This window comes from Marmota flaviventris, chromosome 19 (assembly GCF_047511675.1).
Source record: "Marmota flaviventris isolate mMarFla1 chromosome 19, mMarFla1.hap1, whole genome shotgun sequence".
Taxonomy (NCBI): Eukaryota; Metazoa; Chordata; class Mammalia; order Rodentia; family Sciuridae; genus Marmota; species Marmota flaviventris.
In genome coordinates, this window is record NC_092516.1 from 2,165,690 (window position 1) to 2,183,137 (window position 17,448).

At 52.1% G+C, this 17,448-nt stretch overlaps 1 protein-coding gene across 1 annotated transcript in view; it reads right to left on the reverse strand.

Moving 5' to 3' along the window:
• Positions 1 to 17,448, reverse strand: part of Grin2a (glutamate ionotropic receptor NMDA type subunit 2A) — a 323,436-nt gene that overhangs the window by 36,731 nt on the left and 269,257 nt on the right. Inside the window, exon 10 of the mRNA XM_027940847.2 lies at positions 12,097 to 12,257. Within this exon, the coding sequence (XP_027796648.2) occupies positions 12,097 to 12,257 (161 nt within the window). The remainder of the gene's footprint in view (positions 1 to 12,096; positions 12,258 to 17,448) is intronic.

Below are 17,448 nucleotides of genomic sequence, written 5' to 3' on the forward strand. Positions count from 1 at the left end.
CCTGAACGCGTCACAGGCGTCACATCACTCTATTTATTCCCTCTAAGTGCACAGGGGGGTGCACTCTCCCACCGTCCGCTCTCCCGATTGTCTGATGGGGAAACCGAGGCACTCAGCATTAAGAGGACTCAACAGCCTCGAAGTATTAAAAGCAGAATTTGGACTTAGCAGGTGCCAAAAGCCACAAAGGTGACCACTCTGACCAGGTCATGTCACCCACAAGACTTGTGGAATAGATGGAGGCAGCTGGGTGGACTGCGCAGGAAGTTCAGATGCAGATGGCAGCTGTCCATCAAGCCAAACTTACGACAGAAGGGGCAGAGCGAGACCGAAGCCGGCGGAGTCAAGGAGTCGCCGGTGGCTCAGCTTCTCTTTCCCAACAGACGCACAGCCCTGAGGGTCTGGCGCTACCTTCGCAGTGCCCCTCTGTCCCCAGCCCACCCCACCCCAGGCTCCAGGGGACACTAGGCATGAGTGCTGTAGTTTCTTGTTGAAGGCAGAGGGCGGGGCGGGGGTGGGGGGAGGCCACCCGAAACTGAAGCCCAATGTGGACCTAAAGCTGTTGGGGACTTGAGCCGTGGCTGGCAGAGACAGAGTGACATAGGGGCAGCAGCGGGGTAACTGCCGGCGGGGCTAAGAGGAACACAGACCAAAGGCCAGCACCGGAGGGACCGGGCCTTCAGAACCGAGCAGCCTGGGAAGGCGGGGGAGCTCGCGGGTGAGGGAGCCCAGTTTCTGTTCTCTGACCGACGTGTCCTGCTTTCTTTAGGGGGGGAGTAAGTCATCTTCTTCTTGCCTTCCCAGGTAAGCGTCCCTCCCATGGGCAGGAGGAGGCTCAAGGGTCAGGGTCTGCCTGGGATGGGACAGGGCTCCTGCCTGGCACCCTGCAGTCAGCACCGCGTCTCTACCGCCACCCCGAGGGCCAACCCTCTTACCCAACCTCAGTGACACAGAAAACAACCTCTACTTCCCAACTCAAGGGAAGGGGGCATCACTGGAGCCAGAGGAATGCCCAGCTGCGAGACACCCGGGTCCCCAGCAGACAGCACACAGGCTGCGTGGGTGCCGTCACCCTCTGTCACCAGCGGTCCTCAAGGAAGCCCCGTGATTAGAAGTGACGGTAATTCAGAGTGAGAGGGGGAAATGAGACCTCGTGTCTGTAAATTTGCAAAGAAGCAAAGCCAGGAGGGGTGTCACGTGGGCTCCTGCTGCCTGAACTGGTGTCTCCTGCTGGAGTTTCTGAGCTCTGAAGAGCTGCTACCGCTTCCTTAGTCTGCGTGTCTGACCTTGTTACTTAACAGGTGCAAGTCCCTCCTGACCTGAGGGTGCCCTTGAAAGTCCACTCCCAGCCCAAGGCTGCCTGTCGGTAAACCTGAATTTCCACGCACCAGGGAAGACCAGGTCCCAGCGTCAAGACGTGGCCTCTTCAGGGACAGGGACTCGTAGTGTCAAGAGGCCTGACATTTCCTAATCAAAAGTTTCCGGTTTTAGCTCATCATCTCCTTGTGCATGTTTCCAGATCCTCTCTGGGGGGCTCGGCACATTTAAAGGCTAATTATATAGTTAAAGTTAATTATTCATTCATTAACATTCAAGAAGCCTTTAACAAGACATTGACTTGTTCTGAAGAATTAATGAAGCCAGAGTGCCTACGATTGTGTATGCGTGTGTATGTGTGTGTGTGTGTGTGTGGTGTGGAGGTCTAGTCTCAAGTGTGATTGAAAATGAAACATCTCTTTGATGATAACTGAATGCATTTTTTTTTAGGTCATGTCAAAGCCTTGCTAGGAAGAGAATAGATTATCCAGGCCAGCCAACCCACTTGGGCAACTGTGGAGCGGGCCGGGAGTCCAGGTCTACCTGTACCAGCCCTGTGAACAAGGCCCAGTCCATAGGACCTCTCTGGTCTCCAGTCTTCTCATCTGTACTAAGGGGAAATGCACCTCTCCCGCGGGGCTGGCTGTTGGACGGACTGAAATGAACACAAGGGTGTTTTGCTCTTGTGGATCCTGGTGAAGTTCAGGGGAATTTTTTGATAGTGACAATATCACTGTGGGGAGGGGTCACTGAGGCATGACAGCCTTGGAAACTGTCTACATGGGGAGACCCTCAACCTGCACAGAGACTGATCTACCATCACACACAGTACGGTCTCAATCTGCCTCTAAGAAAGTGACCTCCAATCATATTTTGACTGAGTTTGTGAGTGGGAGCTTGAAAAGCAGAATCACGCCAACATTGAGTAGTTTTCACAAAGGGGGCATTTCCAAGAGCTCCCTGCCTTAAGCCAACTTAGTTCCCAGACCAAGGTCTTGCACCGCCTAGTTAAATTGTTCCCAATTTTTCAAAAGTATTTTTACTAGAATCAATTCTTCTCGTGCTTAAATTCCATAAAGATTTGATTCATTGATCAGCATTTGGATCACAACACATTTTACTGATCTATAACTTCTGCCATCTTGAGTTTCCCTTTGTAGTCATTACTTCCACCAAGTCCGATTCTCCTGGGCCAAAACCAGGCAGAGACAGAAAATCAGCCAAGAAGACTCGAGTTGTCTATGGATTTTTAGTCAATAACAAATTTCACCCTGTGTGCTTTTAGCGGCTGCTGGTTTAATTCGTGTTGCTGATCTCAACAGTAATGCTCACTGTGGATTGGGGGGGAAATGATGGTTGATTTTTTTAAAAACAAAATCCTGAGCGATTTTGTAGGACAGAGACACGGAGAGGAAAGAAGTGGGGAGGAAATGAGGGAGGCAGAACAGGCCCAGACGGGACGGGGACGGGGTGAGGCAGGAAGACATGGTGGAGAGAGACCCAGGAGGAGAGAACAAGAAGTCAAAGGAGGAGAAGGAGAAGAGAGTAGGGCCCAGAGAGGGAGAGGAAGGCAGGAGGGTGTGGACACACAGCAAGAGTCCAGAGGCAGGAAGAGGCGAGAGTCGGGAGGTGTGGGGGAGAGCCCAGGACAAGGGCACCGAGGCTGCACCCCACCTGCTGACCTAGTGGGAAGGACTGAAACGACACCGCGGCTCTCTGCCTTGTTTCCGTTAAACCTAACATCGCATCCCAGCTGACTGTGTCCAGAGAGCAGAGGGATTACGTAACCGGCCCATGAATCTTAGATAAGGAAGCTGGAGCCCCGAAATCTCTTGTGCCACCAAGTGAGTGATTCCAGACCAGTCTGCCACCCACCAAGGCAATGCACCCCAAGATGCACCACGGGCTTCCCTAGGGCAAGTCCAAAGGTGGGAAGCCAGGTCAGGGGGCTGGGAGGAAGACGTGACCTCTGGCTTGTCTATGGCTGGCTGGACGAAGTCACCGTCCCCACCAGGAATCTGAGGGTGAGTGACAGGCGCTAGGCAGACCCCGTCTTTCTTCACGCCACACTCTTGTTCTGACCGAGGAGGAGTCTGGATCCTTCTGGAATGTGAATCCTTCACGGAGCTCCTTGGATTATAGTTCTCCAGGGCAGAGGCCTGAGCTAACCACCTGCTGCAATCTGCTCAGACTTTTTTACTGCCCCCCGAGACTGCGCTCTCTGCCTGAGTACCTCATTCCCCTTCCCGGCACACCCCTAAGGGCAGGAACCATAAGGAGAAGGGGGTAGGAAGGGGAAGAGTGCAGTCTGAGGGGTTGATGAACTTGTCCAGGGTTGTTCAGCTGGACATTCGTGGACAGGGAATTCGAATCCAGCGAGCTAAGCCTTGAAGCCCCCCCATGCTGCTCATAATGGCTTGATCTGCCAAAGTTGTCATGCACCAGGACCGAGGGCCGGGGCATCCTGAAGACCAGGAAGCAAGGAAGTGAAAGAGAAGGAGAAAAGAATCAATATCTGTCAAAACCCTGGTGCTGGTCCAGCCCTATTGTATGACGGACAGAATGTAGGCACTATTCCTGAGTCAACTTGTCTGATTCTCAAGGGAGACGGGGTTTCCCAGATGTGGGAAATAGAGAGACTGTTTAGTTTGCCAAAGACCACACAGCTGGCCGGAACCTGAGCCAGGATCGAAGCCAGGCACAGTTCACTCCAAAGTCCACGCTCTGCACCAAGAGGCACCAGAAATGCACTCAGACATAAGCACTCAGAATGGGAGTTGCAATTCCATCCATCAGTGGACTAGAAAATATTTAACAAAATATGAGTATTCTGACCTCGAAATTCTACTTCTTGCTCTTGCTCCTAGAGAACTACTTGCAGAGGGGCACAGAGGAATCATTTAAAAATTTTCACACTCATCCATGTAACTGAAAACCCTCCCCTGACCAAAAGCTAAACTCCAGCAAGAGGAAAATGTTTGAACCAACTGTGATGCGGACGACTAGGGATTCTTCCCAGCAGCCCAGGAGAACAGGAAGGCACAAGACCGACAGAGTGGGAAGGCTTCGGAACGTGTTAACTGAAAACCAACCCTCCACACACTTCAGAGTGGACATCGTCCCGTGGAATAAAATTTTATAAGTATGTGTGGACCTGGATATATGCAAATGAAAAGAACCAAGGCTTAGGAGAAAAGGAATCCACCCTGAACCCAACGACGGCATCCCGGGAAGAAGAACAGATACTGCGAGGAGGAAGACCCTGCGGACAGGGAGGTCAGAGAGAGATGGCCACAAGCCAAGGAGCACCTGGAGCCACCAGGAGCTGGACAAGGCAGGAAGGGATTCTTTCCCAGAGTCCCTGGCGGGAGCATGGCCCCGTGGACACGTTGATTCTGGACTTCTGGCCTCCAGAACCTGCCAGAGTACACTTCTGTTTGTGAACCCGCTGGCCGTGGTAGGCTGCAGTGGCTGCCCGGGCCATCTCTACAGCGGGGAGGTCTGAAGGTGCAGAGCCCGAGAGCCTCTCCTCTCCCCTGCCTTCCTCCACAAGGGAAGGAGCTGGGCTGCCAGAGAGGCCGCTGCTTGAGGCTGGCCCAAACACTGGCCACAAGCTAGGAACAGTGTCTCAGCCTGGGCTAGGTGCCCTGGGTAGCCCAAACTAGCTCAGGGCACAGGAGGTTCCCCCAGCTGCTGGGGCAAGAACTGGCAAAGGAACACCAAGGCCCGTGCTTCATCAAGGTGGCCCTTGTGGCACCTGGGCCCATGGAGACTTGCAGATGGTTTCAACCGTGGGAAGAAAGGACGCACCCAATCTGCGCTGTGGGTGGTCAAGAGCACCGGGTTTTCCTGCTGCCCTGTAACAAGCAGGTGCAACCCTCTTGGAATCGATCCTTTCTCGGGACAAGCAGAGCGCTAGCACATTGTGGCTCCACAGAGGTGCGGGGTCTGGATTTGCACGTTGGCTTTGCATCTCGGCTCCCTGAGCCCCAGTGTGCTCCTCCACACAAGGGACAGGGTGACTGAGTCAGGACCAAATGAGATCGCAGGGTTCAGGTTGTGAGAGCTCGGGAGGGACTCGGTGTCTGTGGCTCTGTTCTCAATACAAGGAATGCACTTTCCCATCCCTCTTCTCATGGGAAGGAGAAATAATGCCCCTTTTAAAACAGTGTTAGAGCTCTCAAAGAAAAAAAAAGAGACATTTAAAGTTAAAATATGGACAAAAAACAGCACCAGTTTTTGTAGAATCGAGGGCCGTTAGAAAGAGTCTAATTGTGGTGCTCCAGGAAGGTCATCCTGACGATTCAGAGCATGGGTTACGGCACAAGACAGACCAAGACCCCTGTTTAATCTCCTCGCGCTTTTTTCCTTGATTGCAGATAGAAATCACGATAGCCACGTCTACGGGGTTGTTTTCAGAGTTAGATGAGCTAAGGCAGGTGGACTGTTCAGAACAGCCGCTGCCGTAGGTCAGCTTCCAATGAGTGTTCCCTGTGAGTTAGAAACACCTCCCTCAGTTCCCCAAATAACCCAGGAAGCTTACACAAGATGGAATACAATGAGGTTTCAACATATGGATGAAGCAATTCGAGTTAAACAAATCCCGAGGTGGAACAGTGTCTGAGGCTTTAGGGGAAGTCGGTAAACACTTTCAGGCTGTATGCTCCCACAACTGCTGAAGGAGAATCACAAATTACGCTCTGAATTATGTAGCAGCCCAAGCAGAAAGCAAACTATGAGTAATTAAAAGAATTGTGTTGTCCACAGATGAAAGCATGCCTTCAACCGAAGCAAACAACATTGTTCACGGTGCAGAAGTCTGCCCCATGACATAACATGTCAGTTCTCCACAAACCGCCTTGCAAGAGCAGTATCAGAAAGCTCTGGGAAAAGAGTTACTTCTTGTAGTGCCCTTCAAAGCTAGTCAAAGCACCACAAAGCTGATTACTATTCCTATGATTAATTGATATTAATTAATATTCCTAAGACTCAATAAAATAGCACTTAGTGGTTAATTGTGGAAATTAGCTCAGAGAATTGTATAGATTTCATGGAAAAGAGCAAAGGACAGATTTGCACAAACACTGATCCAACTTATGTAAACTGTATAGACATGTCAACAAATATAAGATATGACTGAGAAATCATATATAAAACAGGAGAACCATCACCCAGTCACCTAGCACTCTCTCTGTCACGTTTTGATGCATTTCCTTCCAGTTTCCTTCCTTCCTCTTCCTTTCCTTCTCTCTCCATTTTTGAGTTTGAGAATGGTGGTCACGCTTCATCCCACTTCCCCTGTCCATCAGTTTTTCTGATTTTAATGGTTTTATGGGTAGCCTTAAAAATCCTTTCATATCGTTTTACTAGCATTTAACAGGAAATAATTCCAAGGACAAAATAATAATGTCTCTGCTTTCCTGGGTTTATTATTATTAAGGAAAAAATTTACTGACTCTATCATGTGGTAGCAATTATTTTTGAGCTTTATTTGCAGTGTGGGGGTGGATCTTAGAAACCAGGTCACTGTCGATCTGATTTCCTCTGGAGATGACGCTAGTCCATTTAGAACAGCTCGCCCAGCCCTGGTATCTGCGCCTGCTTTCGAACTCAGCAGCTGCAAATGAACCATCCATGCTTGATTCTGTTTGACTGATAAATACAGCCCATAATCCCTGCCCGGATGGGATCCTTGAAAGACCTTGCTCCGCGTGGCAATTAACCTTCAAAGAGCATCCTGATACGCTCCAGGTCGACCTGTGTCTTTCCAATTCCACTATCTCTGAACCAGCTCCTTTTGAGGATAGAAAAGAGGATGCTGTCGTTTTATCAGCTCTCAGATCACGGAATAACATGATACATGTCATCTCGGTATATTTATACTATATGCCATATCTACTACATCACTCCAGTTTGCAATTATTCCCGGAACTCTAACTATAAATCCAACCGCCTCGCTGGCATTTCCAAGTGGGCGGCGAGCCCAGCTCCCACAATGATTTAGCTGAACCGTTGAGGGATCAGTCAGCCTTATTGAGCTTCAGGATCTCCATCTCCTAAAGGAGTCTTTCATTTGAATCTGGCAGAAGTGCTGAGCTTGTGGTTTTGTCCACTTGCCCAAACGGCCAGGGAACACCGGCTTTGGATGACCACAGCTTGGTCATCCTGTGAGTCTCGATCCGTCTCCCCTGGCTGGGGCTGCAGTCCCCTCCTCTGGAGCAGATGCTCTCAGAAGCTGATCAGGAACGGCAGAATCCCCTGAAGAGCATGAGACTTCCGGGCCCCTTACCCCCGGAGATCAGGGGTCTCCAGAGCCACCTTTATCAGCACCCCATGGATTCAGACTGAGGCTGCACTCTGGAAAACATCGTTCTAGAATCCGGGGCCACGAACAGCTCTCCTCCTCTGGCTGGGCAGCGTCCACATCCAATCAGCTGTCCCTAAGGTCTGATCTCTGTCCATGTTGGCATGTCCAGCTCTCCTTTCCTGTCCTTTCCCTGACAACCTCTTTTTTTATAAATTCCAGTACTCTATGAAACTTAAGCCTCGACTTTCTCTCTGCTTTTCTTCAAACCCTGGTGGATTCCAAGGATAAGTGTTTGCCTTGTCCACCCTTCACGTGCCTGTCTCCGTCAAATGAAGCTGTGCGTGGAGTTCATCTCCAAATCACCTGGAGCAGGGTGGGTGGGGGTGCTCGTTGGTGAAGATGGCAGGTTCTGTGGGTGGAGAGGAAGTCCCGCACCAGGCCCTGGGCTCCACCATGAACAAGGAGGTCATGGGCAGCTGGTCCATCGGCCAGGCTGGGAGACACTCTCTGGAACACTTTTCTAAGTCTTCTTTCTGCAGAACTGATAGTCGTTGATACATAGAATTTGTCTAGATTTTGACCAAATAAGTGCTTGACACAGATAAAAAGAATCTCAGACCTTATTTCAGAGAGAAGAGAACTCAGCCTTTCACTTCTGAGGTGGGAAAACAGAGAGGCTCAGAGAGGTGATGTGGCTGATGGGACCCTCCTTCAACCTAATCCAAAGCCCTCGGTGTCGAGGCTCTGCCAAGCAGCCAGCCCCTGGGCCTGTGGGATAAGCACACAATTCCCACTCAGCAGGCCTTTCTGAGACTCGTGGGCGGAAGGAGAGGACCCGGCAGCTGAGGTGCAAGGCCGGCTGCACTGTAGGGTATGCCCTGAAGTTCGGCAACTCAGGAGGAGAGACACGGAATGGCAACGAAATAGAAGTTTCTAGAAATGCTGTATGTGGTGAAGGAAAGTGAAGACTTTTATTTTAAGCAGAAGTTCATTTCACTGTTGCTTTATCGTAAGTGGTGTTACATCTCACAATAAGCAACGTTTAAAAAGGAAACGAGGTGTGAGGAGAAGGGGAAGTTCGGAGGAGTGGATACTGAACAGACCCAGCCCGTGGGGGGTCTTGGGTGTCCTACAGGCTGGCTCTCGTGTTCCGTTCTCATAACCATCTGGGGAATTAGAGTCACGACCTCAAGTCATACATCAAGAAAGACTCCAGATGTTAAAATGCAACCAAAATAGAAAGGAGCACAGGAGAATTATTTTGTAACCTCAGAGTGAAGAAAGGCTTTTGAAATATGACTCAAAGTCCAGAGTCCATAAAAATGATTGACAGATTTGACCACAAAGAGAATTAAAACCTACATGGAAAAAATATCAGTAGGCTCAAAAGACAAATGAAAAGCTGGGGAAAAACCATTTGTAATATGCCACCAGTAAAAGGTCTACTCCTGTAATACGTAAACTAGTGAGAAAAAGACCAGCATACCAAACGAAAAATGAATGACAGGTCTCAAAGAAGGAATCACAGACAATTCTTAATTATGTATAAAAATTTGAAAAAATTTACTAATAATAAAAAGTGAAATTAAAATGTGTCAGCACATTTTTAATCTAGTTTCTTAGCAAAATTTTAGAAGGTTCATTATGCACTGCATTGGCAAAGACTTTGGGGGAAATAGGCTCTCTCACTGATGGGCTAAATACGAATTTCCTTTGAAGGTGAAGTTGTCAGTATCTGTCAAACTTACAATTACGTGTACTCTTGACCCCTGCTTTAAGAAATTTATCTTACTTTACGTGAGGCACACATGCAAGGATATGACTAAAGACTGGAAACAACCTGAATGTCCATTAATAGGGGACTGGCCAAAGACAGCCGGTACACTCACACAATGAAGGATCATGCATTGATGTAGAAGATCTGGAAGAACATGCTGGAAGACAGACACTACCATGAGCAGAGAGTTCTAGGTAGATGAGGAAGAGTATGTTCATCTTATATGCTTTTTGATTTTTGAAATCACATAAATATATTATGTATTCAGAAATTTATTTAATTAACCAGGAGCCTGTCAAAAATGCATATGGTTTTCCCAGCATTAACCCCACTGAATCTGAATGCCCAGGGTGAGACTGCCCTGCTCACCCCAAGGGTGTGTTGAGTTAGTTGTTCTTTTGTAAAGACTCTATACAGTGAGCTCCAGCTTCTGGGTTTCAGGGAGCAGTGCAAACCAAAGCTACCATCCCTCACGCAGGAGATGGAGCGCTGAGTGAACCGCCGTCTGCCCAAGTGTGGCGGGATGGATGCCATAATTATTATATGGCTTCCAGAAAACAATCTGTACGATTTATAGCCAGGGATGGACTCCAATTCTCTAATTTTTTTTTTGTATTATATGTAGAAAAAAAATGAAAAAGAAAGAAAACAACCCATTTTGTGCTCTGAGTGATAAATGAACAAAGAGGGAGCCAGCCAGACTTTCAACCACCAATTCCAACCACTGCCATGCACACTGAGTTCACCATCTGTCCAGAGCAACAATACAGATACTGATGAAAAGACCTGGGGTGGGGGCACGTCCCACACCCATGGCTGAGCTGGAAAGCCACCAAAAGCCTGTCTTTTCTGATCTCTCTCAGGTTGAAAACACCATGCCCTACAGTCCCGCTAGGCAGGCTTAGGTGGGTACCAAGAGAACTGAACCTGCTTGGGCAACAAACTCAGGGTGAGCAGGCCCTTAGAAGCACTGACCCTCACAGCCCTGGACAGGCTGCCCCCGAGGAAGGGCTCATCCAGATGAGAACACGGCTGCACCTGGGGGAGGCTCAACCCTCGAGTTCCACACAGTAACGGGACGGAGGCCCCAGAAGGTGACAATCTCACACACAGAACGGAGCTAAAGGAGACAAGTGGAGAACAAACTGCACGATTTCACCTCCATTAAAATGATGGGAAAAAGCAACCCCTGGCTGTAGAGTAAGGACGGTTGGTGGCACAAGGGAAGAGGGTGCGGGTGGGGGGCATTTCTGGAGATCGGTGACCTGGGTGATCAGTTTGTGCAAAGCCGTCAAGCCATGCACTTGGTATTTGCAAATGTTCTGCACTTTTCTTAATGCTTTTTGTTTAATAGTTTTTTTAAGCATTATAAGGCAGAATGAGCAGCATGTGAATGAGTTGGGGAATCATGCTCTCCCAGCCTTGGCTGAGATACCAAAGAGAGTCCAGGCAGAGGCCGAGAGGACCCAGCGCTCTCTGCCAAAATTCCTGGGGAGCTATGCAGAGATCCCGCTGGGTGGCTCAGAGTTATTATATGGCAGCGCGGCCTTGTGGGGACCTGTGGGCCAGCCCAGGAGGACGAGGTCCTTCACTGAGCAGTGGGAGAAGGCTCTGTGCCACCTCCAGGCTCAGGAATCTCTCCTGGCTCACATCTCTATAAAAGTTGATTTTCTAGATGATCAAAACTTCTCTCATTAAACAACTCCCTCACTTAACCTGAAATCATCTTTAATGGAATTCCTTCTAAATTGTATTTCACACGTCCCTGACTTTTGGAAGATCCATGGTAGAGAATTTAATCAAACAACAAATGCCAACGCTTACGATTAAGTGCTGTCTTTGTGCCAGACACTGCCCAAAAGGCTTTCTATCAGTGTTTCTCGTTTAATCCTACAGAAATCCTTGGGAATTAAGTCCTATTACTCTTCCTGCTTTATGCATGAGGCTCAGAAAATTCAATAATTGTCCAAGGTCACATGGCAGGTCGAGAGTAGGGGGCCCGTGGCGCTCCCTCCAAAACCTTAACTCCAACCTCATGCCCACCTCTCTTTATAGCCTCATGGACTGAGTCTGAGTGGCACCTTAAAATGCCAAGGGGTGCCCAGGAATGCTAGCGGCACCTCTAGAGATGTGGTTGGAGTCCTCATTGTGTTCCTTGATTTCCCTTCTCCTTCCCCGCCCATGTCCTCCACCCCACTGGGTGCTGGGGTGGCACCCAGGGCTCCCCCATGCTAGGCGAGTGCTCCACCGCGGAGCTGCACCGCAGGCTCCTGTCATCAATATCACAGTTTAGTTTACAGGAGAGCCGTGATCAGTGTGCTACATGCCCTCCCCCCCAAACCCCAACTCCTACCTAAAGTCTGATAAAGATCTTTTCCACCTCTTTAAAGTCTCAACCCTGTTAGATCTGTTTGGCTGAATATCCCACAGAGCTGGACCAACTTCTTTATCAGTTTAAGAAGCCCCTCTGGTTCTCTGCGTTTGAAAGTGTCGTGGATTTGCTTGTCCTTAAGGGAACTCAGAAGGAAGCCCTAGTGCTCATCAGGTCAACAGGAACAGCCCTCACCAGTGTCCCTCTGGCCCGCGCTCTCCAGAGCACACGCACAGCGGCGCACAGACAAGCCCAGGGCGGCAGGGAGCCCCGTCTGTGAGGTTCAGGGCGGCAGGCCTGAGGAGGAGAGCCTCCTGTCCTTACCCCGTCTTCAAGCTGACCAGGGCGTCCTCGACCCCCTTCTGGTTGAACTTGGTCATGTACTGGTGCATGTAGGGGTAGTTATTCCGGATGTTTCTCTCCGTGCTGCCGTTAGGCACCGTCCCAAATCGAAAAGGTGGAGAATAATCATGAGGTCTCTGAAACTGGAGGGGGAGGGGGAGACAGAGAAGGACCAGGTGGGGAGCAGCGGAGCAGGAAGAGGGGAGGGGAGAAGAACAGGAAGAGGAGATTAGCAATCACGGCATCTGGTGTCAGGAGGCAAACACACATGCATCAGTGGAGAACAGCAAAAGGTATTTATTCTGTGCTTTCGTGGTACTTCTCCGCATCTTCCAGTGCCGTGTCTGTGAGCTCCAGGGGATGGACGCAGCATCTGTGTTTCTCTGTGCTGTTCCCCCCAGTCCCAGCACAGGGCCCACCTGGCTGGGTGGCAGTAGATATCCTTCAGGATACATTTTCCTGTGACCTTATAGACCAGCAGGATGCCAGGCAGGCAGGCAGGCGGGGCTCCGGAAACGCTGGCCCAGCTAGGATTAAGGTATAATTTTAGTCCGATTCCTTTCTCCACCTTGTGATGAAATTCTAGGTGACTCACGGATGGCACCTGCTCTGAACTCCACTGGTAGTTACTTTTACCCGGAATGTGACCCTGTGGCCCTTCGCCCGCTCACTTCCGTCGTCACCCGTCTCTACAGGCTGTCCTCAGGGAGTGCCCAGGGGACCATGACGCAGGGCACACGGCAGGCTGGCGCTACGCAGCAGCTTCCCGAGGAGGCCCAGGTCCACGCGTCTCCCTGACCACCTGGCGAATGCTGTCTGTCCTCCGCTTTGAGAGGTCAGGTGACTCTACCTGATGGGAGGTCAAGAGGACGAGTTGGTTCTGAGTCCCAGAAACACAGCCACACCTCGACATGTCGGAAGGGCTACAGCTGTGAGCCCAGGCGTGCTGGGGAAATTAGTCTGGGTCTCCTACGAGCCGTGGGACCCGAGGCAGCTCACTTGGCCTCACACCGGCCCTGCCCACCTTCTCCCAGTGGAGCAGGGGCCATGCTGATCCGTGCTCCGTGGGGTCCCTGAAGGGAAGAAGGAACCAGAGCGGCAGGTTTCTGTGAAATCTGGAGCCCCGGAGCCAGAAGGCAGTGGGACAGACGCGAGTGAGGACTGGGCCGGGCCAGTGCTGTGCTGGGAGCCCTGGAAGGGGTCACTGGATCCTCAGGACCGCCCTGCGGGGGGCGAGGCTTAGAGGCCCCGACTTACACCCGGGGACGCTGAGGCTCTGGTGTCACGTGGCCCAGGACTGCGTGGTCAGCAAGCCGAGGCTGGAACTGAAACCTACAGGGGAGGCCCTCACTCACTGTTCCTCAGAGACCACCGAGCACCTCCTCCTCAGAGAGGGTGGGGGCTGGAGACCCCAGAGGGCAAGACACCCAGTGGGTCCGCGTCTGACCGGGCTCCAGGACTCCCACAGAGTCCTCTCCAACTTGCAGCGCCACGTGCCTTTCCTGGAACCGAGAACTGCCTAAGAAGCCTCCGGTTTTGCCCAAGTCAGCCCCACCGGCGATGTTGCTCTTTCTCCCAGACTCACGCTCCATGTCGCTGTCGGTTAGACTTTGGGTTGAAGATCATTTTCCCTGGATCAGGCAGGCCTGACAGACAGCCATAAGTGGCTTTGGGAGGAGGGTCCATTCTTTGTCCAAATGAGATTCTCTGCCAAAACACACCTTGCATTGAGTGTGAGTGCGTGTGTGTTTGTGTGTGTGCGTGCATGCCTGTGCAGCAAAATGCTCTCTGCCATCAGTTGGTCAAGCAGCGTCCTTGCTCATCACCAAAAGTCAAGGCCCCTTCCCCGGCTCCTGGGCCTGCAGCTGCCCTCGCTGAGACCAAGCATCCCTGCGCGGTCATTGATCTGGCCCTTGCCACTGCCGCCCACCTCAGAGGAGCTGCAGACAGACGCCTGTTTGACTAATGGCCCTTCACTCCACTCTCCACTGTCCTAGAGGAGCCTCTGCTCTTTTGAGACCCGATTTCTTCCCTGCCCCTGATGGGCACAGTGACGGAGACGGACGCTCAGCCTCTGTGATGCTCCGGCGTTCTCTGGCTTTGGGAGCTGCATCCTTCACACACACTTCAGCCCGGGGCCAAGATCCAGGGATCTAGATCAGAGACTGACAGACTTGTTAAGGCAGGACGCACAGCACACTCCACTGCTTCCCTGTGTGTACCCACACGCGTGCCCACGCTCACGAAACTCCACGGTACTCCTTCTTCTACACGTGATACACTCCAGTGTTATCCATCATGATTTTAATAGTCACAACTCTTGGTTTCACGGCTCACGGAAGAGTCCCGGCCTACAGTGAAACAGGTAGGGGCGTCTCATCTCTAAAGTCCAGGTCTCCGTGGAAGGCACTCCATGGCAGTCCCGGGTAGGCCCAGCCGTGTTCCACTGTAGTGGGACTTTGTCCCAGAGAGCTCCAAGTGTCATCAGAAAGGAACGAGCACTGGTGTTAGGGAAGGAAGGGGCAGCACAGAGCGTCCCCTGTCCTGCCTGCAGGACAGAGAGCATCAACCCAGGGTCCAGGGAGGTCCAGGCTGCTCTCCAGGCTGCCCTCACTGTTCCTGCGCACTGGCTGCCCCGGCCTCGGGGGCAACCGAGGGAGTTGTGTTATTTGGGGGCAGCTTAGGAAGGAGTCTGAGCCTCAGTTTCTCTAGCTGTAAACAAAGGACCCCTTTTGAAGTTAATTGTGAACTGCCTCAAAACACACCTGGCGTCCCCACCGCTTGCCACGCATCGCCCATCCTGTACGTGATGATCTCGCACGCCTCTCGGAAACCTATTTTACTTCATCATCCAGAGTCGTTGGGCCAATAATGAAGCCAGCCGCCCTCCAGGTTGGAGAGCCAGCCCACTTTCTACGTCTTCCCCTCCAACATGGGGACCCGTCTGAAGTCGTCCAGGGAACAACATGGCAAGTGCTGGTGGTGGATGGGGAGAGACGCAGGTCAGGGAAAGAAGACTTTTAGGAAAATGCAGCGATTAATCGGGTTGCTCCTCCGTTCTTCTTGTGAACCCCAAGCCGCACACTGTTGTTAAAGACCTCGCTCGGTCTCTATGCCCAGGGTTAAGGACACCTGGCCCCTGTGGCCCTGTTTCTAGCAAGGTCTTCAGCGGGTGAGGAGCCGGGTGTTGGTGGACGTGAGCATGTGGCAGAGGCAGCCTTGATGGGAGCCCGGGGTCGGAGGCTCCCTGACAGGAGCCCTGGACCGGGACCACGCAGCGGCACAGGGAGGCACCGTGCAGGGCAGCAGCACTCCTCGAGAACACGCGTGCAGAAGTCCCTGGATTCCTTCCTTCCACGGGCTGTCACAGAAGATCAGCCCCTGCAACAGCCCTCCAGGCCCCGGAAGTGAGGAATGGTTTGTATCAGACAATGACAATGACAGGGAGGAGGAGGGGGAGGAGGGGGAAGGGGAGGAGGGGGAGGAGGGGGAGCAGGAGGGGGAGGATGGGGGGAGGAGGAGGGGGAGGAGGGGGAGGAGCAGGAGGGGAGGAGGAGGGGGAGGATGGGGGGAGGAGGAGGAGGGGGAGGAGCAGGAGGGGGAGGAGGAGGAGGGGAAGGAGGAGGGGGAGGAGGAGGAGGGGGAGGAGGAGGGGGAGGAGCAGGAGGGGGAGGAGGAGGAGGAGGAGGAGGGGGAGGAGGAGGAGGGGGAGGGGGAGGAAGAGGAGGGGGAGGAGGGGGACCACAATATGGCAAGGTTGGGGTCTGAATCCGGCTGCATTGACCCCAAACTTGGCATTGCTCTTGCCACTACATGGATCTGCCTCTCAGAGATGGTAGTGCCCAAGGCTCTGGAAAGGGTCCCCACCCATGTGCCAACTTTCCTTTAATCATTCCAGGGGAGCGTTTGCCCACGAATTCTCCTATTTGTAAGGTGGAGGAGGGGGAGGAGGAGGGGGAGGAGGAGGAGGGGGAGGAGGAGGGGGAGGAGGAGGGGGAGGAGGAGCGGGAGGGGGAGGAAGAGGAGGGGGAGGAGGAGGAGGAGGGGAGGAGGAGGGGGAGGAGGAGGAGGGGGAGGATGGGGGGAGGAGGAGGAGGGGGAGGGGGAGGGGGAGGAGGGGGAGGAGCAGGAGGGGGAGGAGGAGGAGGGGAGGAGGAGGGGGAGGAGGGGGAGGAGCAGGAGGGGGAGGAGGAGGAGGGGGAGGAGGAGGAGGAGGAGGAGGGGGAGGAGGAGGGGGAGGAGCTGGAGGGGGAGGAGGGGGAGGAGCTGGAGGGGGAGGAGGGGGAGGAGGAGGAGGGGGAGGACGGGAGGAGGAGGAGGAGGAGACAGGAGAGGAAGAATAGGAGGGAGAGAGGAATGAGAGAGGAAGTGGACAAGGGGAGGTGGCCCTGAAACAGGGTCATCTCCCGTGGGCCAGCTGTACCGCGAGGGTTCCTTCAGTCCTCACATGGACCTTGCCAGAAAGGTATTAGCATCTTGCCTTTATTAGGAAACGAAACCTCGGGGATGTGGGCATATGGAAGACGTGGGACCACAATATGGCAAGGTTGGGGTCTGAATCCGGCTGCATTGACCCCAAACTTGGCATTGCTCTTGCCACTACATGGATCTGCCTCTCAGAGATGGTAGTGCCCAAGGCTCTGGAAAGGGTCCCCACCCATGTGCCAACTTTCCTTTAATCATTCCAGGGGAGCGTTTGCCCATGAATTCTCCTATTTGTAAGGCAAACCCAAGCTCATGGGGACCACAAGGGCTCCAGATATGCTGCATTCACTGCAGGCGCTAATGGTTTAAACGAGTCAGCAACCTGAGTGCTTACGCAGGTACTCATGATTAAAAACCAAAACAAACACTGTGTGCAGTATTACAACGATTTCATTTATATAGATTTTCATTTTGCAAACTTGCTTGGTTTATCTGCTATTAATATTCCGGGAACAGTTAGCCTATTTACTCTAATAATTCTGCTGTTCGTCTAATTGTAGCAAACATTTAATTAAAAGGGTTATCGGTTTGCCTCTAATGCTCCTAGCAGGGAAACGGAGCTGTGTCCCATGAGGATCTATTGTCAGCCCCTAGGTGTTTCCAAATCAAAGGTCAGTAAAATTGTTAGTGCACTTAATGAGTTTTCCCACAAGTGGTCGTATTAGATCCCAAACTACAAAGCGAGGGACGTTTTCCCCCTGAGCAACAGAAAGCAAAATACGCTGCCAACTACCTTCTGGAAACTCCTCTCACTCAGGACAGCGCTCTCCCTGCTCCCTTTGGCTTCTGGCCCCTTCTCCTAGGCACTGCGGTTTGGATCCCATGACAATGGAGTACTTAGCAGTGCCG